A 26,794-nucleotide genomic window follows, 5' to 3' on the forward strand; every position below is an offset into this window, starting at 1 on the left:
AGGGAAACGTCCCAAGTGTCCCCCAGTGCGTGGATGGATGAACAGGGTGCGGCATAGACACAGGACGGACGGTGATTCAGCCCAGAGAGGAATGAAGGACAGACACATCATGCACGTGAACGTATGGTGACAATGTTATACCACGTGGAAGACACCAGCCACACCTGGCCACATGGTGTGAGTCACTTACATTAAATAGGCAGAGTGGGCAAATCCGCAGAGACACCAAGTATTTCAACAGTGCCCAGGAGGCATGATTTCCTGGCTATTGTGGCCTTTAAATTTGTTTCGGAAAATGGAGATATAATTCACATCCCATAGGGCTCGCACTTGTCAGAGTAAAACTCAGCGTTCTTTTTATTTTGTGTGTTCCCAGAGCTGTCCCACATCAACCCACCCCCTGAAGAAGGATGTGGAGCTTTTACATTCCACATCCACAGGGACGGATTATAAAATGGATCTGCGTGACTTTCCTTGCAGAATGTAATGCACACCTGATCATTGCAATATGTCACGTCTGGGGCTGTGCCTGGCTGGGGCCGCGGGGTCCCACATCCCTTGGTGGCTGAGTCCTCGGGGCACTTTTGATTGACCTGAGGCCTGAGAAGTGGAGGTTGGTTCAGAGGTCGGGGCCTCACGCTTTCAATGGGCCAGGTTAAAACTCAAGGAGACCAATCATCCCTTAGGTGAGGCCACAGACCAGTGACTTTCTTCTCTCTTATTTTTTAATTTTTTAAATGTTCTTTTATTTTTGAGAGACAGAGGCAGAGCACAAGTGGGGGGAGGGCCAGAGAGAGAGGGAGACACGGAATCTGAAGCAGGCTGCAGGCTCTGAGCCACCCAGGCACCCCGTCAGTGAGCTGTTCTTAAACACAGGGGACAAGTGTATCGTCACCCCGTGTCGACCACGAACACAGGGTCACCAGGCCATTCTGTTCTGTCGCGTCCCGATTCGACCCTGGACTAGGGAGTCTCCGCAGAGAAAGTGAGTCGGATTCCCTGAACAGAATAGGAGGAGGCGGGCTGCTCAGCTCGCCCCGAGCTCTTTCAGCTGAGAGCCCACCTCCTGGCAGGCGGATCGGACGCGTGTGTACCGCCAGCCTGTCACTCGGGGGGAAAAAGGCGGGACCTGGGGTTATCTACCCAATTTTCGGCCACCCAGGACTACCCTCCAATCAGAACGGGAAGGGCCGAAGGCTGTCCTATCTACGGTGAGGAAGCGAGGTGGCTTGGTAACGTCCAATCGGGTTTTGGGGGATTATCTTCGGAACCCATCCAATCAGGTCGCAGGGACTGAAGGATCGCCCAATCAGGGCCCGGGACCTGTACACCACCCAATCAGGCCCGAGCGAGAGCCCGGTGGGTGTGGCTCTCCGCCGGGGCTGCTGGTGCAGTCGGATCCTGCGCTGCCACAGTTGTGGGGGTGCGCGCCGTGGGAGGACGCCCCGAGGGCGCGGAGCGGGGTCGCGAGATGGTGAGTGCGCGGGCCGGAGGGGACCAGCCGGAACTAGGTGGAAGCGGCCGCGGCGGGGTGTCCCCGTTCCCCGGGGTCCGCACCTGGGTCCTGGGCGGATGGAACTGAGAAGGGAGGCTGGGGGAGGGCAGGGGGGAGGCCTGGGATTCGGGGAGCGTGTGCGACGACCTGACTAAGCAGGAGTTTGCTCCTCGGTGGGGGACAGGTAGAGACTGTCCGGGTGAGTTGTCACATAAAGGAAACTATTTGCAGCCATAAGGAGGCCGCAGGAAATAGCTTCCGAATCCGCGACTCCCCAGAGGGGAGGGGGGGGGTCTTTTATGGAGGGTGACGATGAATATTCAGAAAGGGGAGCTCTGTCGGGGGCAGTCTAGGCGGGCGTGAGGTTGCTCGGACCGAGCTGCAAGACGTGCCCAGAAAGCACGCGTGCAGTGTGACGGTCCCGGAGCCAGAGCTGCTCCCGGGGGCTGAGACTTGGACGTTAGAATCCAGCGGAGGTAAGTGTGGGACGTGGGGCCGGGGCTGAGCGCGCGCTGAGGGAGCAGGTGCGCGCGCACGGGGTCCTGGGCTGCGATCTCGGGTAAGAAATGCAGGGTTTTCTCACTTTGGAAACCGCGCGGAGAGTTTCACGGGTTTGGCTGTTTCCTGGCCTGGTGCAGACTGTCAGTGTGCAACCCGCTGTTCCCTTCAAGTCGTAAATGACTGAGATTGCTTTTTTGTTTTTCCATTTCTTTGCGATTCTGACGCGGACCAGAAAGTTCTGCAAGGGGTGTACTGGGCAAATAGAGCCGGAGAGGCGTAGATCACGGAATGGAGCTGGGGTCCTAAAACGATTGCTTTTCTGGGCACCCTAAACCCGCTGAGCTTATAGGGGGACCCACGGTGGACCTGTCACCCAACCAACCTGAGTTCTCTGCTTGGTGAGTCAGAAAGTGCTCCACACTGAGCAGTCCCAGGAAGAAAACTTTATTAGCAGCAGATACAGAGATCAGTAGATCCCAGGAAATAACTTCCAAAGCCCTGACTCCCCGGAGGGAGGGTGGATGGGCTCTTCTGGTTTAGGGCTGGATGGGTATTTCCATGGGGAAGCCTCGTCACCCTGAGTGGGGCAGGCAGGAGGAGTGCTGGGGGTGGGCCTTAGGGCAGCAGGCCTGTCCCCAGGGAGTATGTCATGTACAGGAGGCTGTGCTCCTCCCCCAGTGGAGACTTCAGTGTGATAATGAGGTAAAGGCAATTGCCGATCATTCCAGATGTCCCCCAGGTCCATCTGCACAGGCAGGAATCAGAGGCTCCTCAAACTGGTCGGGGAGGTTGGGGCCCTGGAGGTCTGGTGAGGGCAGCTCAGTCTGCTCCAGGGGCAGGTTCCTGCCGTTTGCCTGAGTTAAAAGGACAGCTGGAAAGGACAGCTTAGGGAAACGTGGGGCAAAGTTCTGTGAGTACAACCACGTGGGCTTGGGGTCTAGCTGGTGACAGACCTGGTGGATGACCTCAAATCTGCGCCTGGCTGAGGACAGTTTATTCCAATCAGTTCCAACAGGGACCTGCTCCCAACTCAGGGACCCTCCAGTGAAACAGAGCCGGGGCGTGGCTGTTCTGCAGGAGGGGGATGGGCAGGAAGGCCCAGTGTCAGGATCCCGCCCCTGCGGTGCAGGAAGGCCTCAGTGGCTCAGGTCCCCAGGGCCTCGTTCTTCAGCTCAGTGGATGCTCAGAGTGTGGGCCTCCCACACTTCAAGGGAGGACAGTGGCCTGGGTAAAGTTTGGGTAGGAAAGGGGCAGTGGTGGACAGTTGGTCAAACCAGTGTCAAATGAAGATTCCCAATTGAGTAAGGAGAGTCCTGTATTGAGGAGAATGATTGCAAAGGGGTGGGGTGGGAGGGAACTGTTGCACTAGGGGCAGGGGCCTTGCAGGGGGGCAGGGGCTACATCAACAGGGAGACACTGTGAGCAAAAGGCATCTGAGTGTCTCGAGTCGTGTAACAGGAAGGAGAAGAGAAAAGAGACCAGGCAAGTGCAGGTGTGGGGCTGACGTGGAGGTTCCCTGAGCCCAGCCTGTCCCCCTGTCCCCAGGAGGGGCTGTGTGGCTCAGGATGAGGGCAAGCCCACGTTCAGGGGTCTGGAAGAAGGAGAGAAGCCAAAGCAAAGTGGGACCAGCCAGCATTTTGTGCCCCTTGGTCCCGGGGACAAGCAGCTGAGCTGCTCACAGATGAGGCACAAAGTGTGGGTGTGGGGGTCTGCGCGTGGCCCTGTCGTGGGTGAACCAGGGGGACTTCCTGTGAGTCTTCTCCTGGTCTGACGGGGGAGGGGCCCTCGTGCAGCCTGCTGTTTTCCAGACCCCAGCAGGGTGGGGGAGGGAGTGCCTTTCCCTTCCACTGAGGTTTTCCTGGGAGCACAGGGCTCAGGTAGGCGTCTGCAGGTCACCTGTCACCTGTGAGCAGCGCTGTCCCTGTCCAGCTCAGCACTGATGGCTCTGTCCTCCGCCAGCCTCGCGTTGAGCAGGTGTAAAATGCCTGAGTTCTTTCTGCCTCTTTTCTTCCCCTTCAGGGCAGAGGGTGGTAAATGTGTCAGGTCGTTCCTGTCCCTGCTGACTCGGGTTACTGGGGGCTTTATCCAGAGAGCATCCCGTGGGGAAAAGTGTCTCAGGACAGAACTGTCCTTCTCCATTAGGGTTGGGGGGGGGGGAGGGTCTGCAGGGGGCTCCACACCTTCATGCGGGTGGGTGGAGTCATGGGTCAGAGGATTCATCCAAATGCTGGTGACGGTTCCACGCAGGGTCCAGAGGTGGAAAACTGTCTTCCTGATCTGTCCCCTGGGAATTGCCGGTGTCAGAGACGCACACAAATTCTGTGAACTGAGACGGGTTCAATTCTAACGGTACCAGGTCCCTGTTCTCTGAAAGGGATAAACAGCTTCCATTCATGGGAAACCACACAGGGGCCCTAGAGCCGCCCCTCCCACTGTGGCCTTGACCTCAGGGTGGAAGCCGTGATGCTGCACCTGGTTGTCCACACAGCAGCTTGGGGTCCCCGTGTCATTCGGATGACCCGGGTTGCTGGAAGCTGGGGCCTCCTCTGGGCTGGGGACTGGCCACCCCCAAAGCTGGGCCTGGTGGGAGGCAAGGGAAGGTACGGTGGGGTCTCGCTTGCCTGCAGGTGGCCCCCGGGACCAGTGCGGAAGGGGCTGTGGCCGCCCAGAGAGGACGCAGGGCCCCAAGAAGGGGATGCCGGTACACCTGTGCTGGGAACGATCTGGGGCCGCCCTGGGATGTCTCCTGAGGACCGGTGTTGGCATCGTCCAAGGGGTTGTGGGGTTAAGTGGGATCTGTGGAAACAGGAAGATGTGCAGGTCAGACTGAGGGAAGGCTCCTCAGGTCAAGTGCCATTGGAAGGGTCATGAACACAGCGTGTAGGGGTCAGATCCTAAACTGGGAGAGTTTCCTCCCTGGTCAGAATTGGAGTCCTGGAGTAGGGGGTGCAGGGTGTGCAGATCTCCAGGGTTGGGTCCCCTGGGGTCTCCGGGTCCCCTCCTTCCTTCCTGGAGGACTGGTGTCAGCAGGGAGAGCTTAGCTCCCGTGTGGGGATTGGGCGTGACCCTCTGCAATGGGGTGTCCTGTGCGGTGTGGGCACCGCGGGTGACCGATGTGAGCGGCTCCTGCTCTGCTCCTTGGCCTGTTGTTCCTGGAGAGGCTCTCGCTGCCCCGGGAGTTCAGTGTGGGTGACACTTAGGACTTTTGTCCTTTGGCCATATCTCTTTCTGCTGGCAGCTTTCCGTGTCGTCACCCCCAAACAGGTGTCACTTGACCGGATCTCTATTGCAGTGCGAGAGGGGAATATCAGCAGTGCCACCGGTGATGTGGCTGCCGTGTGGCTGCCCAGGGCTCATCTGTGTCGCTCGGGTGGGTATTTGCGGCTGGGGCCTCCTAGTGAACCCCTCTGTCCCGGGATGGTGGGGCGTGGGGGTCTCCAGTTCATGTTTTCCTTCTGTGGGCTCTGCTGTTGCCGTCAGTGTGGTCCTGTCCTCAGGGTAAATGCCTCGTAAGTCCTTCTGCGCTGGGGGGACATTGCATATTGTAGCTTGTAAGTTACATGTTAGCAGGAAACGGGGTGTGGAGTGTGAACCACTCGACAGTACTTCTGGCTGGTATCACCTGGGTGGTAAACTAGGTTCCCAGCCTGGCTGGTGAACTTTGAAGCACCTGGCTGGTAAACTGGGTTCCCCGATCCCTGTGAAGTTTGAGAGCTGTTCCCCAGGTAGGGATATCGTTCTCTCACAGTCTGAAGCCATAGGGAAACACTGGGCTTCTGTCCAGTGAGATAACATATAAACCATGGCTAAACTGTATTCGTGTTTACGAGAGAGGGAGCTGTGTGACATCCGTTTGTGCAAGCCAGCTTCCCTGGGGTTGTCCTTGGACCGGTGGAACCTGCGAGGTTGTCACTTTTGTGACCTTATTAGTATTTCTCCGCTCATAGTCATTATCGAACACTATTAGGTTGTTGGAGGTCACTGCTCTAATGTCCGTCCACTGGTGAGTAGTGCATATTATAGTGTCTCTGGATATTGCTGGACTGGTATTTGTCCAACCAGAGTTCTCTTTTTACTAACGTCACAATTATTAGATTTCCCTCAATGCTTTTACATTTCTGAGGAACATTTTTGGACACCTCTGTTCAGTTTCTCTATGTTATTATTTGGGAGAACATCCCTTTGAACTATGACATGAGTTTGCCTTGGTTTCCTAGAGCTGTGTTTCCTTTTTTGTGTTGAAGAATCATCAGCCAAATGGTTTCTTTTGGTCTCCAAGGAGTCAGATCTGGAGCCAGGACCCTTCGTAATGCCAGAGAGGTCAGTTCAAGTAGGGCATCTAATGAATTTGGGACAAAGGAGCCATTTTTAATTGACCTCCATGTGGGTAAGGACATCTTGTCTCCATAGTAGTCCAAGGTCATGAGCTCCCATACAGGCATGGCGACTGTCCCTATGAACATGTGTGAACATGTTTTACCCTTGGTGAAGGTGCAGGGCCAGAGGAAGGGCCGATCATTCAGCGTGTTGAGCTGAAGTAGCCCAAAGGTAAAGTGCTGCTCAGTGACCTCAAGGGACTTGCAGTCGCATCCCCAGCACGATATTTACCGTTTTCAATTTGTAAATAAGAGTAAACCATAGAACCTGTGCATGAGAGGCACTTCCTGTTTGCAGGGGGAGTCAGAAGGTGCTGTGTCCGTGCTCAGCAGTCACGAGGGGTTTCACGTGGGTCCACGTGTCATGCTCATTCCCGGATCAGACGCCCTACATATCGATCATTTTGTCCTTTCAAGGCCAAAAGGTGTAACAGGTGGATTCGGGCTTCCCGGGAAGCGGTCTGAGAAGGGGAGCAGAGACCGAAACCATCTACATATCATCAGAGAGCAGAGCCTGCAGCAATTTTCCATCATCCAGACCAGCTTTTGAGATTCAAGAAAAGCAAGAAAGCCTGTGCCGCCCTGGGCGTGAGTGCCCTGGTGTGTTTCTGTTCCTTTCAAATGCAAGCTGAGTTAACTGCGTTCATCCGCACAAACTGCAATACGAAAAATGCACTGTGCAGTTTCATTTCCTTGAAAATTTGCTCTCAGTGGGAAGGGATGTCAGCGTGTGGGAGTTGGGAACAGCAGGTGCCAGTGATCACCGTGTCCTGGACAGTCCTCCGTCGTCTGGGCACTGGTAAAAGAGGATGGGTGCAGGGTATAATGGGATCATAGCCTCAGGCTCATAATCTTCTGTGGGCTTGGTGCCTTTAAGGGCTTCTTTATTTACAGGAAATTTATTAAATACGACAGCACTTTGAAGGATTTATTTGAATCTTCATAGGAGGTACACTGTGGGTTCTGCCAATATTAGTTGGGGATTTTGCTCAGAAAGAGGATGGCAGGTGATCCAGCCGAGACAAATGATCAGTGTCCCCAGATGCCACTCTAGTGCGTCAGAGATGAAGTAGATAAAAGATGTCCAAAGGGCATTTCGTCCCCTGGTTAGGTATTTTGAGTACCTTCATCCAGTTCTAGAATTACTTCCCCTTTGTGGGAGAATGAAATTCCAGCGTGACCCCTTCTGAGGATCCGTGCAGTGAATGACTAGAGGTGGAGGAACTAACGTGAAAATGGTGTGTCTGTCACACGGGACTAGACACAAGGGGGCGGGTTCAGAGGCAGGAACCTGTGCAGGTTCATTAGAGACCCCACTGTTGGAGCCCCGTGAGCTCTCTGCGGTGGGACCTGCTTCACAGTGTAGGTCCCGTGCCAGGCGGCACAGAGAGAGTCCCTCCCCATCTGGAGAGTGGTTTCTCCAAGCTGATCAGGAGGGAATTTGGGGCAGAGCCCCTGTGGTCCTTAGAGCCCAGCCGTCGGGCATGAGGAGGGCTTGGGAGGGGCCGGGAGGAGGGCTCCCACCTGGAGCATTCAGGCTGCTGATAACCTTCCCTCACATGTCCTGGATGTTGGCAATAATAGCGCAAACTAGGAGGTATTTGGTGGGGTTTTTTTAAATGTTTGTTTATTTTTAGAGACACAGAGTGTGAGTGGGGGAGGGCAGAGAGAGGGAGACAGAATCCGAAGCAGGCTCCAGGCTCCGAGCTGTCAGCACAGAGCCCACCATGGGGCTCAAACCAACGAACTGTGAGATCATGATGTGAGCCGAAGTTGGATGCTCAACCAACCGAGCCACCCAGGCGCTCCTTATAGAAGCCTTCAGTTGTTCGTGGTGCAAATTAAGAATTTTAGCTGTCTTTCCTTCATGTGGGCTGTGAGTGGCCTAGTTTGTCAAAATAATTAAATATGCAGGGGATGAGATTTCCCAGCCCATCCTGGTCCTTTTAACGAAAAAGAAAGATTCCAGTCCAGCCCATTAAATGCTGCCTGATGGATTCCACATGTGAAGAAAGACCAGAAGTTACATTGAAGATAGGCTGAAGTCCATTGTAATAGCTATGTACAGGTTCATCAGGCTTTTGTGTGGAAACCTGGATTTTGTTTTAATTCACAGTCTTAGGAAAAGCTACTGTAATTGCTTGGTGGGGATTTTCAGATGTTTGGCATCTTTTCAGAAGTTGGGCCTCTCTCTCTCTCTCCCTCTCTTGGGTTAGTTTCATCCCATTTGTGGCCTGGGCCTCAGCAACATGCATGTGGACTAGTTGATCTAAATCTGGGAAACCATGTTGGTAAGTTGAATAGCCATGTCATGTTCTTCAGCCAGCTTATGGGGGGTCCTGGGCACTTTTGCAAACTTCTGCCTTAGTCCAGGGAACATGAGAAACATGGGCTTTTAGATCTTGAGAAGCCTTCCCTTTAAAGAGGCCTGGTTAACAGGCTGAGGTAAGGAGGGATCATGGGCAGGTTCAGGAGAAAAGGGGAAGTTCAGAGCTTGTTGAGGAAAGTGGTTGGAGGCAGGTCCCGGGTGTAGAGTAGCCACCGGATGTCTGCAGACAGGGAAGCCTGGGCGGGAGAAAAAGACACTTCGGAAGCCATTTGTCGTTATTTCAGTTGTTTGCCTTGGTTCATTTGAAATAGTCTTTTGCAAAGAGGTACACTTAGATCCTGAAAATATTTGCAAGTCTTGAGGTACTGAATAAAATATGTATCAAATTCAGTTTGCTGGATTCATGACTTCCTAATTTCTTTTTTTTCTTTTCTTTTCTCTCATTCTTTCTTTTCTTCTTTCTTTCCTTCTTAATTTTTAATTTTTTTTCTAACAGTATTCAATAAAACATGTTTGGGGAGATTGAAAGTTCCCCATAAAGGCCCTTGTAGTTCTAAATTATATTTGGTTCAGTTGCTCATTTTGTTAGAAATGCACGAGGATGCACCATGGTTTTTAAACATAAGATTGGCCAGGGTTCCATTTGAGGGCCCCCTCCATGCGCTTTGATAACTGGAATCCATTTCTTGGTAGTTTTCTCTAGACCAGAATAAAAATTTATGAACACTAGTCTCTATAGGAGTAGCCTTGTTCCAGAAGAAATCAGACCAAGAGCCAACGCATTTCCAACAGGCACGATTCCAAGAGGAACAGTCCAGTTTTGGAAAGTAGTCGGAACAAAAATGAGTTCTCTGAGAAAGGACAAGCCCCTAACACAGGTTCTGAATAAACCCTGGAGAGTGCACACACAGGAGAGCGCAGACCCAGGGAGCGGGGCTCTGATCTCAGCACAAAACAACCTCCACTTCAGGGTCCCCAAGAAAGCAGAGAGAGCAGTGGGCTCCGTGGGTACCTGCACCTGTTTGCTCGCCAGCCTGGAGTGGTTGGGGTCTCCTCTGGGTCCCCTGGTGATCACCAAGTAACGTTAACTTAAAAATGAAACCGGCAGTTATTTTTCCAGGAAAAAAATGAGAATAGCAGAGAATTGGGATTTGGGACAGGTAAGCCCCAGCAATACCACAGGCAAGTCTGGAGAAGAAAGGGAGGAACAAAGGGAGGAACGCTTTTTCCTAGAGGAGAGGGGACATTGGGAGGGGCTGTGCCAAACCAGAAAGCCATTGGAGCAAACTGGGTGTTCCACGTGTAGTGGCTTCTCATTGGCTGAACTGTGGCTCTCTTTCATTGTCCGAGGCATGACTGTCTCTCATTGGCTGGGCTGCGACCATCCCTCATTGGCTGGGTTGTGACTGTCTCTCATTGGCTGGACTGTGACTGGCTCTCATTGGCTGGCCTATGATTGTCTCTCATTGGCTGAGCTGTTGCCACCGGAGGAAATAATCCTTCCTCCTGCATGAACAGTGATGCATTATGGGTGTGCAGGTGCGTCTCTCCGTGTTGTGTCTGCCCTTGGCCCTGAGCGGCGGGTTGGGGAGCTTCCCCTGTGGACTCCTGACTGCACTTCAGTCGTGTCGCCTTTACTCAGCCTGGAAGAGGTGCCCAGCTTCTGGGTGGTTTTCATCGCTGGCGATCGGGAGTCGTGCCGCGGCGAGCAGAGCGCGTGCGCACGCGTGTGTGTGATGGCGCTCGTCCTCCCGGGTCTGGGGCAGGTGGATACGAGGAGCGGACCTGCCGTGTTGGGTGGGAACTCCACGTTGCTCGTGTTGGGGGTCCACCAGACTCTTCCAAGGCGGCCGCCCCCTCTTACATCCGCAGCAGGATGAACGAAGGAGAATGCGCCCTGCTCACGTCCTCGCCAGCGCTTCCCGGGGCGTCTTTATAGCCAGAGTGGTGGGTGCGAAGGGGCCTCTGCTGGTAGTTCGAGGCGCGTGTCCCTCGTGACGAATGTCTAGCATCTTTTCATCGACCCACTGGCCATTTGCATATGTTCTTGGGAGAAGTGTCTGGGTGCGCAAATGTTAGGTGTGGACTTTTCCCCGCCGCCCCTTTTCCGGGATGAGGAAGTTCCTTTCAGTTCCTAGTTGGCTGAGTATTTTTGTCAAGAGAGGGTGGTGGGTTCAAGGAGATACCTTTTCTGTGTGTAAGTGATCATGGGGTTTTTGTTTCTCTTCTGTTCATGAAGTTTATGACTGCTATTTTGCTTGCTGAACCAACCATTTTATTCCCAGATAAATCTCACTTGGTCACATTGTAGAATCCATTTTATTACTATTTTTAAAATTTTTTTTAACATTCATTTTTTGAGAGTGAGAGAGACAGAGCATGATCGGGGGAGGCAGAGAGAGAGGGAGACACAGAATCAGAAGCAGGCTCCAGGCTCGGAGCTGTCAGCACAGGGCCTGACGCAGGACTGGAACTCACAGACTTGAGAGATCATGACCTGAGCTGAAGTCAGACATTCAACCAACTGAGCCACCCAGGCGCCCCTGTAGAATCCATTTCATATAGGATTAATTTTGGTGTCAGGATAAACTGGCCACATGGGGTAGATTGGAAGTGTCTGTGCATGGTTGCATTTTGCATATGGATCCCTGATGTGTGGTGACGTTGAGCTCATTTCATGTGCTTTTTGGCCACTTCTGTATCTTCCTAGGGAAATGTGCATTCACATTTTTGTGTCCATTATTTAGTTGTATTATTTGTCTTTATAATGTAACCTATAATATAATCTTTTTTATTGTTGTTATACAAGTTTTGAAAAACCTGTGTAGGTTACAAGCCTCGTATCAGATGTGACTAGCAAACCCACGCTGCAGCCCCAGATGAAATGGTGTTGCCTTCATTGTAGCTGATGTAGCTGGGATTCTGTGTGCTTAGGTTGTGGAAACATGTCTTTTATTTAAGTAATTCCTGATTATTTTCTTATAATTGTTTGCTTTTTCCTTCAGTGATGTGGTGTCCTCATATTGCTCCAAAGATACTATGTGTAGGGTGTTCAGATTGGTTGGGGAGGGAAGGTGGGCAGCATAAGCTGTGAAAGAATTCACCCACAGCAGAATTTACCCAACAAAGGAGTTAGAAGTCTATTGAATGCACTGCAGGGGAGCTGCAGGCCACCAGGTGGTGGTGACGAGCTATGGTCATAGGGCAGAGTGAAGGAGTGTAGGGACACATGGAAATTCGCCCTTTTTATGGTAACTGTGCCCGGTTGTAAGTAGACCATTGGAGAGTTGGGGCCTGTGGCTATTTAGAGGCGGGTCACTTAATGAGCCTGTTTTTTATCCATCTGTGTGGTCACTGTGGGCCCTTTTGCCTAACTTAGGTTTCCATTGGTGAAGCCTGTTGTCTAAATGTGGCCCTGACATCCCCCTGACAGGTGGAAAATGACAAATCTTTGGCGTTAGGACAGGGGTGTCACCTTCAGTAGCTTCTTCCTGCTGAATGAGGGCATAGAGATGTCCCTGGGGTGTCAACATTCAGCAGGAAAATAAGCCTGAAGAAAAGACCTTTGATAGTTGACCATGATCTTCCTCCAGTCCAGGAGTTTCGCCAGTCATTAAAGGAGAGGGAGGGATCCTTTCAAGCACCGACATGAGGATTTGTATCTGTCAGCGCGCCTGTTACGTTATTGGGGTAATCTGGAGCGCATACATGGCACTCTGTTTTAATGAAAGCATAGGTTCCTTTTTGAGCTGCTGCAGGATATCAGGCCATTGGGTATTGGAGGGTCACCTTCTCAGTTTGTGGGTGACTGTGTGTTGGGCTTGGTTAAAGATGGCTGTTGTATGCCTGGCTAAAACCTCTATTTGTAATTTTAAATCCATAGAGGTTTTCCAGGAGAAATATGGTTACAGGAGAGTCCCATTAATAAGCCTTCAATGCCTGATGTCTAACCTTAACAATATCCTAATTATGAGGAATTGCTGGCAAATGGGAGCTACCTCTCCCCGGAGATAAGGACGTCCCAACCTGCACCATGCAATCCAATATAAGGAAAATGAGGGCATCCCTTATTTCTGTAAGTCCATAGTTAATCACATGGAGTGGGATATGTTCAAGCATTTAAGGAGTGAATTTCTTATCACAGCCATGCAGAATTGGTCAAGGTGACAGTTGAGTCATGCAGTTGTTGGGGAGTCCTTCCCATTTTCCACCTGTTCAAATAATGCTGTGTCCCTGGGGTTCTGTTCTTATCCAAACAGAGTAACAAGCATGACGATTCTCTGTACATGAGTTATTGTGGCAATCTCTCTGAAGTTCACATCAAGTTGTCTAGCGTTGGTATTCAGAATTTTAATAAAAACAGCAGTTTTAACTTTTAATGATTTTAAGTCATGAGAAAGGAAGATATGAAACCTTAGTTTGGAGAGTTCTAGCCAGATATTTGAGGAAACCAGAAGAATTCAAAACCTGGTCTGGTTTATAAGAAATAGTACCAAAAACCCAGTATCTACAAAGATGTTGTTTTGAAAACATAATTATTTTCTCTTTGCATTCACTCTTATTTCTAGAGATAGCCAAATCAAGACCGATTTGTTTGTAAAACAGGTCCAGTTTTAACAAAATGGCCTAGTTATTTACAAACGCTCAGCAAGAACAGTGATTGGCCATATAAGTTTTTTAAAAAGCTTGCTTTGCTCAAAATTTTCATAAGGAATCTCTAGATCGAACTTTTTAAAAAAACTTTATTTATTTATTTAAATGTTTATTTTTGAGACAAAGAGAGACAGAGCATGAACAAGGGAGGATCAGAGAGAGAGGGGGAGACTTAGAATCTGAAGCAGGCTCCAGGCTCTGAGCTGTCAGCACAGACACTGACACGGGGCTTGAACTCACGGACCGTGAGATCATGACCTGAGCCGAAGTTGGACGCTTAACCGACTGAGCCACCCAGGTGCCCCTCTAGACTGAACTTTTAATAGCCCCTCGAGGCCAGAAGACAAGCCAAATATTTGTCATCAGACTTGTCTGCAAGACCTGTAGATTTATGTGATTTCTTCTTCTCAAGGTCCCCAAACTATCCTGAGGTTTCTGGCACCTGCCAGGAGTTGACTTGACTCACCTGGTAAGGCTGCTGGGAACACTGTCAGCAAGGCATCAGGCCAATATTTCCAGGGGGGTTGATTGGCTCCACAAAGTCCACCTTAATTCCTTCAAGCTGTCTGGTTAGTTCTGGGTCTATGCAGGTCTGTCTCACATCCGACATTCCTGTCAAATCTTTGGTGAAATAACCAATGTGTCCAATGGTGTCTTGTTACAAGGAGAACAGATTCTCATTGTACTTAAGCAAAAAGGAGGGGAGGACTCAGCACTCAGATGTGTAGGAATGTGTTTGCTTGTAGGTCAAGATGGCAGCTGCATACATGGGAACTAAGGAGTTAAGGGGGGAATCTGACAGAAGCAAGGCTGCCGAGACTCAGCCAGCATCAGGAAGGGTCCCAGCTGAGTCCTTCACATGTGCGGATTCACCACGGCCAAGCTGCCATTGCCATATTTGCCACTCGTTGGGAATAGACCTTGGGAACAGAGTGGAGAGGAGAGGAAAGGGGTCATTCGCCCGTACAGGCCCGAATGGTCTGACCTTGTTCACCCTCAGACCCATAGACCATACCAGGGACCCCTTGGATAGAGACCTTTGGCTGCCTGGTGAGTAATATGGTTGTACCTGCCAAAGGGCGAAAAGAAAGGAGAAGGAGTCAAGGATCCCCCCTGAAGGGCAAGAGGGGAAATCCCTCATCCTGTTGGGCAAGGGGTGCCCCATAGACGCCCCCTGGGACTTGGGATCCTCACCAAGGAGGAACCTCTCAGGTGGAGGTTGTCAGGTGCCCAGAGAACACTAGAGTCAGGCCACCAAGGGAAACTCCCAAGAAATTCCTAGGAAATCCCAGGAGAGACCGAGTACAGCAGAGGGTCCCTGTGAAGGGCAACAAATATGGGGTGACCCGATCAGGGGGAGGCCCGCAGCTCAGGGGGTGAGAGAATTCCCCCCAAGGCAGAACAGAGGAGATAGAAGTTTACTGAATACCCTGCAAGGGAGCAGCGGGCAGGACGGCAAAGAAGAGACCGTCTGCCGGGAGGTGGTGCTGGGGGCTACAGTTATGGGGTCACGAGGGAGCATGAGAACCTTTGGAATGCTCCCTGTGTGGGACCTGTGCCCGGTTGTAAGTATGCAGGGGTTAGTTAGGGCCTGTGGCCATTTCGAGGCAGGTCACTCAGGAGCCCGTGTGCATTCAGCTGTGTGCTCACTGTGCCCTTTGCTGCGTATCTTTCCATCACTCAGGCCTGTTGCCTAAAAACGGTCCATACACTGTGATTCTTCCTCCTGTGTTAACGTGAGCGGTGGCTGTGTCCCCATCAATCCCTCAGGGACTCTTCCTTCTGGTGCCCTTTTCCTTGAATTCTGGGCCCTGGGTTAAAAGTTTGAGTGGCCCTGCTGACTTCCATGTTTCTTAAGGCCCCGGACTCGTCTTACACATCAGGTGTGCCAGGTGCACGGGCCCTGGCCTGTGTCCGTGCCCAGAGCCCACCTAATCCGGGGAAAGGGTCGTGTCTGCCTCTGTCGGAAGAGAGGGGACTCCACCAGGCTTCGTGTCCTTGTTCCTTCCAGGGCGAGAGCTGCTCCCATCAAGCAGCCCTGGAATCTAAGTGTCCACAGCATCCTGACATTCTGGTTCCAGTTCTTGGAGCTGATGACGAGGCACAATCGTCTCAGAGCAAGCCAAGCGTGTGTCCTCCAGTCTGTGTGTGGTCCGAGCGAATATTTCACTTTTCAGTCTGTACAGTACTGGTCTGCTCAGATCTGTCTCAGTGTAAATAGCCCAGTAAATTGGGTGTGTGTAAGTCCATGTCAGCTGTTGTCCTCACCCTCTGTTGTGACTCAGGGGTCCTAGGAATGGAGTCAGCTCCCTGCCCGTCACCCTTTATTCTCCCACACATGTGGGTGTAGATGGAGCTTTGCTGCAATAGAGTGTGTGGTATGTTTCAGGCCTCTGTGGTCTTTGAGGATGTGGCTGTGAACTTCACCCCGGAAGAGTGGGCTTTGCTGAATCGTGGTCAGAGGAAGCTCTACAGAGATGTGATGCTGGAGACCTGCAGGAACCTGTCTGCTGTGGGTAAGGATGGCTCCATACCTTCACTAGTCATTTAGGGAAGAAATATTTCTTACAATTGGCTATTCTTACTGGGCCGGAGGAATGGGAATACATTGGAAGAAGGACAGAGTTGGTCCAAGCATTCATGAAACCTATCTGGAGTCATATAGCTTTTCCACAAAAGCATAGTTTTATGTGTTAAATTGGTTGTTTATTACCCTGTTTTTTAAGTTTATTTATTTTGAGAGGGAGAGAGAGTGTGTGTAGACACTACTCATGAGAGTGGGGGACAGGGAGAGAGAGAATCCCAAGGAGGCTCCGCACCGTCAGCACAGAGAGCAATGTGGACTTGATCTCACGAACCGTGAGATCATGACCTGAGCTGAAACCCAGAGTCGGGTGCTTAACCAACTGAGCAAGCCACCAGGGACTCCAAGGCCACTAGTTTTAAGACCAAGAAATGTTGCCGACTTGCTACATGCCAGCACAGGGAGGAGACAAACAAATATGTTGTAAAGGAAACAACAGGACAAAACCACTGAAAATGAGCTACATGATATGGAGATAAGAGACCTACCAGAGACAGAGTTCAAAGTCATGGTCCTGCAGATCCTCACCAGTCTTGAGAGAAGAGTGTAGAAACACAGACCTTCAACAAGAAGATAGAAGCTGTAAACAAAAACCAGTCACAGCTCAGAGTTTCCATAACTGGCCTGAAAAACGCCAGATGGAATCTGCAGGAGGTAAGAGGATGTTAAACACAGATCAGTCATCTGGAAGATGCGCTAGTGAGAAGCCACCAGGATGAACAGCAAAAGAACAATACTGACAAATAAGTGAGGACAGGTTCCGGGACCTCTGTCACTACTGGGCTGCTTGGTTCTTGTCCTGGATGCACCAAAGAATCGGAGACCTGTACCAGAATGGGGAGCTGGGGTGGCTTGAGTAGATATGCGTAGTCATTGCGCTTTCCATTAGAGAAAAGGGGCCACTGCTGGAGTAAGAGGGGCAGTGGCCCCAGGATGCTCTCCTTTGAAGCCTGCTTCGTGTACGTGTAAATTTGCCTTTGGTTGACATTTTGACTGGCAAAATGGTGGTTGTAGAATATTTGGGCTTCTGTGCCTGTTCATGATTCATTCTGTTAGAATTGTACAGATTTATATATTGTCTATTTATGAGTTTTTGCTATTTATGAGTTTTATGAGCTTTTGCTGTAACCTTAAGAGTAAGTTGCACTCTTTCTGCACATGGCTCAGCTCTTGAAAGTCCCAATGTGGCTTTTTGTTTTTGAATTTTTTTTTTTTTTAGAGAGAGAGAGTATGCAAGCAGAGGATGGGGCAAAGGGAGAGGAGAGAGAGAGAGAGAGAGAGGGAATTCTCAGGCTACACGCTAAGCACAGAGTCCAAAGCAGGGCCTGATCCCATGGCCCTGGTATCATGACTTGAGCCAAAATCAAGAGTCATGCTAAACAGACTGAGCCACTGAGGCTCCCTCATACACACCCCTCACACACACCTCCCTCATACACACCTTTGTGGCTTTTTTTTAAAATTTTTTTTTTCAACATTTTTTATTTTATTTTTGGGACAGAGAGAGACAGAGCATGAACGGGGGAGGGGCAGAGAGAGAGGGAGACACAGAATCGGAAACAGGCTCCAGGCTCCGAGCCATCAGCCCAGAGCCTGACGCGGGGCTCGAACTCACGGACCGCGAGATCGTGACCTGGCTGAAGTCGGACGCTTAACCGACTGCGCCACCCAGGCGCCCCCCTTTGTGGCTTTTGAGCCAGCTCGGTGGCTAGGCCTTTCCTGTTTTGGTAGCCCTTAGAGGTGGCTCTGTAGGTGTGGCTGTTAGCCCCACCCCCCGCCACGCCCCACGTAGGGGTGGCTCTGAGGTTGTGGCCAGATCTGTTTTATCCCTCCTCACTCATGTCTAACTAACTGCCCCACACTATACCATGTCAGGGGGAATAACATTTTATTAGAGAAGTCTAAGGAGGGGAAGAGAGAGAAAAGGGCAGAAACTTACTAGAAGAAACAAAAGGTGAGGGTTTCCCTAATCAGGAGATGGGAACAGATATCCAGATCCAGGAAGGACAGCAAGCTGAAACAGGATGAACCAAAGGAGGTTCACGCCAAGACTTATAATAAAACGGGAAAAAACTTAAAACTAAGGAGATAAGGTCTAAGAAGAAAGAGAAAAGCAAACTGTAAACTCTAAGGGAGATTTCGTAAGGCTGTCAGCTGATTTTTTTAGCAGAAACATGGCAAGTCAGTGGGGAGTGCCATAATACTTTCGAAGGGCCAAAAGGAAATAACTATGACCAAGGATATTCTACCAGGCAAAGTTAATCATTCAGAATTGAAAGAGACAGAGCTTCCCAGAGAAAAATAATTAAAGATCTTCATCACCATTAACCCAGCTTTACAAGAAATCTCAAAGGACTTCTTTTAAGTGGAAAAGAAAAGGCCATAAGTAGAAGCATGAAAAGTATGAAAGGAAAAACAAAATTGCTGGTAGAGGGGCACCTGGGCAGCTTAGTCAAGCATCCAATTTCAGCTCAGGTCCTATTCTCACAGTTCCTGGGTCCGAGCCCCATGTCAGGCTTTGTGCTGACTGCTCAGAGCCTGGAGCCTGCTTTGGGTTCTGTGTCTCCCTCTCTCTCTGCCCCTCCTCTGCTCACACTCTGTCTCTCTCTCAAAATAAATAAACATTAAAAAAATTTTTTTTAATTCCTGGTAGAAGCAAATGTGTGGTAAAGATAGTAAATCAATCACTTACAGAATTAGTATGAAGGTAAAACTCAAAAGTAGTAAACTCAAAAGTTGTATCTTGAGGTTACTCAAGGGATACACAAGAAAAGATGTGAAATATGTGGTTCCTGGCTGGCTCAGTCAGTAGAGTGTGTGACTCTTCATCTCAGAGTCATAAGTTCAAGCCCCACATTCATTGGTGTGAACCCTTGGGGAAAAAAAGACATGAAGTATGACATCATACCCATAAAATGTGGGGGAGTATAAATGTGTTTTAGAATGTGTTCAAATAAGCAATTATTAATGTAATACATACTGCTGTATGCATAAGATATTACATATGAACCTCATGGTGACCATAAACCAAAACCCTATAATCCATGCACAGAAAATAGTGAAAGGTACACAAGCAAAACATTAGGGAAAGTTGTCAGATCACACGAGGAGAGAGCATGAGTAGAAAGGAACAGAGAAGAACTATGAAAGCACTTAGAAAACATTGAACGAAATAGCTAGAAGTACATGCCTCTCAATAGTTACTTTCAGTGTAGGTGGACTGAAGGCTCCAATCAAAAGATCTACAGTGACTGAATGAATAAGAAGAAAAGACCCATGTATATTCTGCCTGCAAGGGAGTCACTGTCACCCAGTGGACACAGACTGAAAGTCAAGCAGATGGAAATAGATTTTCCATGCAAATGGAAGTGGGGGGAAAAGCAGAGGTAGAAATACTTCTATGAGATAAAGCAGACTTCAAAACAAAGACTGTAATAGACAAAGGCCATGACACGATGACAAACAGATTAATCCAACAGGGGGCGTATAACAATTGCATATATCTATGCATCTGACAGGAACACCTCAATATATAAAGCAAACATTACTAAATACAAAGGCAGAAAATGACAGTAGTACAGTAATTGTAAGAGAATTTAACACTCCACTAATGTGAATGCATAGAACGTCTAGACTAATAATCAGTAAGGAAAGAATGGATTTCAATGACACATCAGACCAGATGGACTTAATAGATGTATACAGGACAGTCCATCCCAATCAGTGGAATACACATTCTTTTCAAGTCTGCATGGAACATTCTGCAGGATAGACCATAGGTTAGGCCCAAAATTTTACAAGTTGCAGTAAATTTAAGAAGACTGAAACCATACCAAGCATGTTTTCCATGCATAGCAGTATGAAAGTACAAGTCAAGTACAAGAAAACAGAAGGAAGCTCCAACGCATGGAGCCTAAACAGAATGTTACTAAACAACAAAGAAATTAAAGTGAAGTTGTTAAATACCTCCAGGTATTCACTGAATGAATGCAGTGATGGAAGATTTTTGGCATGTGTAGCATAAGCAGTTTGAAGAGGGAAGTGTATAGTGACACAAGCCTACGTCAGGAAACAAGAAAAATCTCAAACATTCTACCATTGCACCTAGAGTAACTAGAAAAAGAACAAGCAAAGCCAAAATCATAGCGAACAGAGCAGAAATACATGAAATGGAGATTTAAAAATAGATCAATTGCAAGAAGAGCTGGTTCTTTGAAAAGATAAAATTGACAATATCTGGTGAAAGTAATCAAGAAAACAAGAGAGAAGGCTCAAAATTAGAAACGAAACTAATGAAACTAGAAAGAAAACTTGCAATCAACACCACAAAAATACAATGGACTAAAATAGATTAGCATGAGAAATTGTTTGCCAACAAACTGCACAAGCTAGAAGAAATAGACAAGTTTTTAGAAACTGTAATCTGCCAAGGCTAGATCAAGACGTAATAAAAAATGTAAATCGATCCATTACAAGAAACAAAATTGAATTACTAGTGAAACAACTCCTAGGAAAAATCCAGAACCATCCAGATGGCCTCACAGGTACATTCTACCAAACATATAAAGAAGAGTTATACCTATCCTACTCAAACTATTCTCAAAAATAGAGGCGGAAAGAATACTTGCAAGTTCATTCCATAAGGCCAGCATTACCCTGATACCAAAACCAGACAAAGTCACTACAAAGAGAAAAAAAGTTACACAGGAATATCCCTGTTGAACATAGATGTCAAATATAAAACAAAATGTTAGCAAACTGAATTCAAAATATATTCAAAGGAGCATTCACCACAATCAAGAGGGATTTATTCCATGGATGCAAGGATTTAACATAAGCATATCCATCAACATATGATACACCACACTAATGAGATAAATTATTAAAAATCATGTGATCATCTCCATAGATGTAGAAAATCTTTGGACAAAATTGAACCTCCATTCCTCATAAAAACTCTCAAAAAGTGTGTATACAGGGAATATACCTCAACAGAATATAGGCCACATATGACAAACCCATAGCTACCATACTCAGTGGTCAAGAGCCAAAAGTTTTTCCTCTATGATCAGGAACAAAAAACGATGTCCACTCTCACCACTTTGATTTAACATAGTACTGGAAGTCCTAACCAAACAAGTCAGACAAGATTAAGAAATATGCAAACCGTTAAGGAAGATGAAAATATGGTCAATATTTGCAGATGATTTGAAACTATTTATAGAAAATCCTTGAAACTTCACCAAGTACTATTAGAACTAGAATCATTGAAAGATACAAAAGTAATAATACCTAAGTCTGTTGTTTTTCTATAATAACAAAATGGCAGAAAGAGGAATTAAGAAAGCAATCTCATGTTCAGTTCCTTCAAAAACAAGAAAATATAGTGAATAAAGGTACTCAATGAAGTTGAAAGGCCTGTACTCTGAAAGTATAAGACATTTAATGAATGAATTGAAAAGGACACAATAAGTGGAAAGATATACCATTGTCATGGATTGTAAGGGTTAATATTGTTAAAAATGCCCATACTATGAAAAGCACTCTACATATTCAATGCAATCCCTATTGACATACTAATAATATTTTTCAAAGAACTAGAGCAAAAATTATAAAATTTTTATTGAAACAGTAAAGATTCCAAATAACTAAAGCAATGCTGAGAAAGAAAGCATACCAAAGCTGAAGATACAACAGTCCCAGATTTCAAACTATACTACAAAACTATACGAAACAAAACAGTATCGTACTGGCATGAAAAGAGACCTATAGATCAAGAGAACAGAAGAGAGTCCAGAAATAAACCCATGCTTATATGGTCAAATCATCCACAAAAAAAGGAGCTGATTATATACAATGGGAAAAAGACTGTCTCTTCAATAAATGGTGTTAGAAAAATGAGACAGCTACCTGCAAAAGTAAGGCTCGACCACCTTCTTACATCATCTCACACAAAAGTAAACTCAATATGGATTAGATACTTATGTGTAAGACTTGAACTCACGTATCTCTTAAGACAAAACAGAGGAGATAAACTCATGGACGTCATCAGCCTTGGCAATATTTTTGTGGATTTCTCCCTTCAGGTAAGGGAAACAAAAGGAAAAATAAAAAATGGGATGAGGAACATAACAGACATTTTCCTAAAGGAGATATAGAGTTGGCCACTTAGCACATGAAAAGCTGCTCAATAGCACTTATCCTCAGAGAAATGCAAATCAAAACCACAATGAGCTGTCACCTTAAAGCAGCCAGAATGGCTACCTTCAAAAAACACAGGATATCACAAGTATTGGTGAGGATGTGGAGAAAAGGAAACTCATCATTGTTGGTGGGATTTAAACTGGTGCAGCCACGTTGGAAAACAGTATGGAGCTTCCACAAAAAGCTAAACATAAGTACCATATGGTCCATAATTGCATTTCTGGGTAGTTCACCAAAGGAAAAACCAGGACAGTAAGATACATGCACCCCCACATTCTTTGTGGCATTAGTCACTATTCTCAAGATATGGAAACAATGCAGGTGTCCATCAACAGATGAATGGATAGTGAAGATGTGGTATCTACATACAAGGGACTATCACTCAGCAATATGAAATGGATGAAGTCTTGCAATTTGTGACAACTTGGATGGATCTAGAGGGTATTATTCCAAGTAAATAAGACAGAAAGACAAACACTGTCTTTTATATGTGAAATCTAAAGAACATAATGAAAGAACAAACAGCAAAAAATAAGGATAGACTTAGAACTATAGAGAATAAGATGGTGTTTGTGAGATTGGAAGGGGATGGAGAGACAGGTGAAATCATGGAGGGGATTGAGAACAGATTTGCACTTATTGAATAAATAAGGAAGGAAGGAAAAGTAGAGCACCGAGAATATGGTCAATAATTTTATAGTAATTTTGTATAGTGACAGTAATTACACTTATTATGGTGAGCACTTTTTAATGTATATAATTGTCCAACATATAGTTGTATGTTGTACAACTGACAATAGTGTAGATCAATATGCTTCCACTAAAAACAAAACAAAACACAGGTATCCATTAGCAGTGACCTTGAAGACTATGAATCCATCTTCCAAATTGCTTGATGCCCTTCAAATACTGCCCCCTGCTGAGCTGTTCTCCAGGGGCAGGGCAGTAGCCACACACACCACCCGACCTCCCGTTGGCAACTGGGACAGTGCAGAAGGCTTCACCAAGGGCCTCTGTGCCTTCAGGACAGACCAGCAACCCTCGGGTGCACCAGGTGCCAGAGAAGGGAAAAGCATTTGGACACGTCCATTAGAAAGGTGACTCAGTCTTTCTTTGAGAAGATGATGTTTGTCATTCACTTGGCTTCCCTGCCAGACTTTTCATCCATTCTCACCCTCAAAGTGAGCCTTTTGTGTTCCTCTTGTAGGGGTAGGGGTGGCTGTGTGTATCTTGCCTAGTTAGTATCTGATAATAATCTGATAATACTTATCTCCACATTGGTCTCCATGTATTTTGAAGTATTGCTGAGTAAAGAGGCTGCCATTTCATACACTCTTCTTAATGGCAAAGCCCCAAACCACTAGGGTCCCCAGAATTTTTCTGTGGTCATGTGTCCGTTCTTCCTGACGAACTTCATTTACATTTTGGGATCAGTATGTGACTGGAAGTCGATGTAAGGTCTGTTTCTTATCTTGAAACATCGACCATTCCCAAGAAATTAAATTACGCTACTAATTCTTGCAGGTTGTCGAAGTCAAGGTAACACAAGTGCATCAAGGCTTCAGTGGAGCATTTTGCTGAATGAGCCACTGGGAGAAGACAAAACAGGAATATTTACAAGAAAAGATTCGTGTTCTGTTTTTGGAGAAAAGCAGACATTTTGTAGCAGAGGAGATCACCTGCAAACCCAGGAAGGGCATTCAAGGTGACTGACACTTGCATGGGAGGAACGGGGATGTTGGCGGTTATGAGACTAGAAATTAAAGAACAGCTGTAAACCTAGCACAACAATTGTGCAGTCGGAATTTTCACAAGACAGAGGTTTTTGTTTTTTTTAATTTTTTTTTAATGTTTATTTTTGAGAGAGAGAGAGACAAAGCATGAGTGGGGGAGGAACAGAGAGAGAGGGAGACACGGAATCCAAAGTAGGCTCCAGGCTCTGAGCTGTCAGCACAGCCCGACACGAGGCTCAAACCAAAAAACTGTGGGATCGTGACCCGAGCTGAAGTTGGATGCTTAACCGACTGAGCCACCCAGGCGCCCCACAAGACAAAGTTTTTATAAATGCATTGTAGATATTGATCATCTATAAAACAATTCAGTTGGGAAGAATGATCAGGGAAAACTACATGTAAGAAGCCCAGAAAGTTATGACTTTGTTTGAGTCCTTAGCCAGAGCAGTAAGCTTGTACCACTTTGTAAGCATGGAGACAGTGCCACAAACATACCCATTCATTGACAATGGCCATTAGGTAGTCCAATAATGATTAACAAACATCAATATATCATTAATTAATAAAGAGATCGCTTATAAGCATTATTCCCTAACCATGTGCCTTCCTATTTTGAACAGAAGTCCTTTGGTGGAGAGTGTCTGTGAACGTATTGAAGGAGATCCATGTGGAGAAACCCTGAACCCGATTACAAGTCTTACTGTGCATGAGGGTTATCCTACTAGAGGCAAATCCTGTCAACATGCTAAGCGTAGAGAAGCCTTCGCAGATGGTTCCTTCCTTGGGAAGCCAAGAGGATCTCACCCAGGACTCAAACCTAGTCCCGGTGAGGAGTGTGGGCTAGCCTGCAGCTGCGTCGTGAGCCTCAGCACTCACACGGACACAGACCTTATAGAGGAACCCGATGAAAGTCAGGACACTGGGAGAGTATCTAAGACATCGAAGAGGCTCAGTAGTAAAAAATCTCTAGAGTGCAAGAAATGTGGAAAAGCTTTCACTCGCACGTCTTCCTTTCAGGGTCATGTGCGAGGTGACTGTGGAAAGAGAGTCCCTGCATGTGACGTGTGTGGGAAAGTCTTCAGGTATAAGTCAAGCTTGCGGACACATAAGAAAACACACACTGGGGAGAAGTCCTATGAATGTCAGCACTGTGGGAAAGCCTTCTCTGGTCGCAGTTCCCTTGTAAGACATGTGAGAACACACACAGGGGACAGACCCTATGAATGTAAGGAATGTGGGAAATCTTTTTGGAATTGTGGACATTTTAATCGGCACATGACCATGCACAGTATGGTGAAACCCTGTGAATGTAAGCAGTGTGGCAGAGCCTTCCGGGATCAGACAGATCTGCGAATCCATATGAGGACACACACGGGGGAAAGACCCTTTGAATGTCAGCAATGTGGGAAAGCCTTCAGATATCTTGGAAATCTGCGAGAACATATGCGGACACACACGGGGGAGAGACCCTACGAATGTCAGGAGTGTGGGAAAACCTTCAGGTACAACTCAAGTCTGCAAGCTCATGTGAGGACACACACTGGGGAGAGACCCTATAAATGTCAGCACTGTGGAAAAGCCTTCATTCGACACCACACCCTCGTACTACATACTGCGAGAAGACACTCAGGGGATGGACACTTGGAATGTAAGGAGTGTGGGGAAACCTTCCGGAAGCATCGACCTTTTCAACGTCACATGACCACTCACAATGTAGTGAAACCCTATGAATGCGAGGAGTGTGGGAAAGCCTTCAGGTATCACAGAGACCTACAAATACATGTGCGGACACACACTGGGGAGAGGCCCTATAAATGTCAGCACTGCGAGAAAGCCTTCACCTCCTCTGAGAACCTGCGAGTACACATTAGGACACACACTAGAAAGTGACCCTATGAATGTCCGCAGTGTGGGAGGGCCCTCAAGTGTCCATCACACCTGGAAACACACACGTGGACACACACTGGGGAGAGACACCATGATTTTAAGGAGTGTGGACAAACTTTCCAGAAGCGTGAACATTTCAAACGTCACTCGAACATGCACAGTGCAGTGAAACTCTGAATAAGCAGCGTGGCCTCCTGGGATCACACACATCTGCAGGTACATGTGAGAACACACACTGGGGAAACTTCGTAAATGTCTGCTCTGTGGGAAAGCCTTCGTTTGTCTCTCTTCCCTTCAAGGACACACACACGGGCAAGCACAGTGACGTGAAACCCTGTGAACTTCAGCACCGTGGAAAAGCCTTCAGGTATCCCAGGAATCTGTGAGCACAGACACACTGTGGGAAAGCATTTATTCTCCCTTAAAATTTTATTGGGAATGTGAGCCAACACACTGGAGATGACCCTGAACAAACAAGATTTTGGGAAAACATCAGGTATAGAACTTGATGTATTTTGTTCACAAAAATTCCGGCAGGACAGAAATCTTTTCATTGTTATGAATATGACTTTGTCTTTCAAAGTGTCTCTTCCTTAATGGGGATCCCAAATGTATGAATTCCTAGTTCATGTCACTGATATGAATGCTACTGGTTTTAAGTGGCCTTCTTTCTCCTCTGCATCTGTACAACATAGATGTTGTTGTCTCAGATTTCAAGTAATCACACTGTTATGCACAACATGTCTCCTTTCCATTAGTATATATCTCAGACCCAAGAGTGAGAAAAGAGAGTGTGTGTGTGTGTGTGTGTGGCAGTGTGTGTACAACTTTATATAATTATAGAAAAAGATTTCTTTAATTTCACCTTGCAGAATGTTTCTAGTATATGATCACAACATGTAGACTTCTATTGTTGAAAGTTCTGTTCTCTGTTGCAGATACTGCAATTTCCTGAGTCAGTACCAACTCTTCTATTCAATCCTTATTATTAAAGGATATATTTTCACATCAGTTCTCTTTTTTTTGTTGTTT

At 47.4% G+C, this 26,794-nt stretch overlaps 1 protein-coding gene across 2 annotated transcripts; it reads left to right on the forward strand.

Annotated features, from left to right (window-relative positions):
- Window positions 1-140: 140 nt before the first annotated feature.
- On the forward strand, window positions 141-26,794 carry LOC125930514 (zinc finger protein 77-like). Of its 2 annotated transcripts, XM_049642340.1 has the most exons (4): window positions 141-1,474; window positions 15,744-15,870; window positions 23,667-23,847; window positions 24,496-26,794. In XM_049642340.1, the coding sequence occupies exons 1-4, from the start codon at window positions 1,472-1,474 to the stop codon at window positions 25,763-25,765; spliced, it is 1,581 nt and encodes a 526-aa protein (XP_049498297.1). In that variant the 5' UTR covers window positions 141-1,471; the 3' UTR covers window positions 25,766-26,794. The 2 variants fall into 2 exon arrangements, with proteins under 2 accessions (XP_049498297.1, XP_049498296.1); XM_049642339.1 differs by lacking the exon at window positions 141-1,474 and having other exon boundaries at window positions 15,664-15,870.

This window comes from Panthera uncia, chromosome A2, assembly GCF_023721935.1.
Source record: "Panthera uncia isolate 11264 chromosome A2, Puncia_PCG_1.0, whole genome shotgun sequence".
NCBI classification, from domain to species: Eukaryota; Metazoa; Chordata; class Mammalia; order Carnivora; family Felidae; genus Panthera; species Panthera uncia.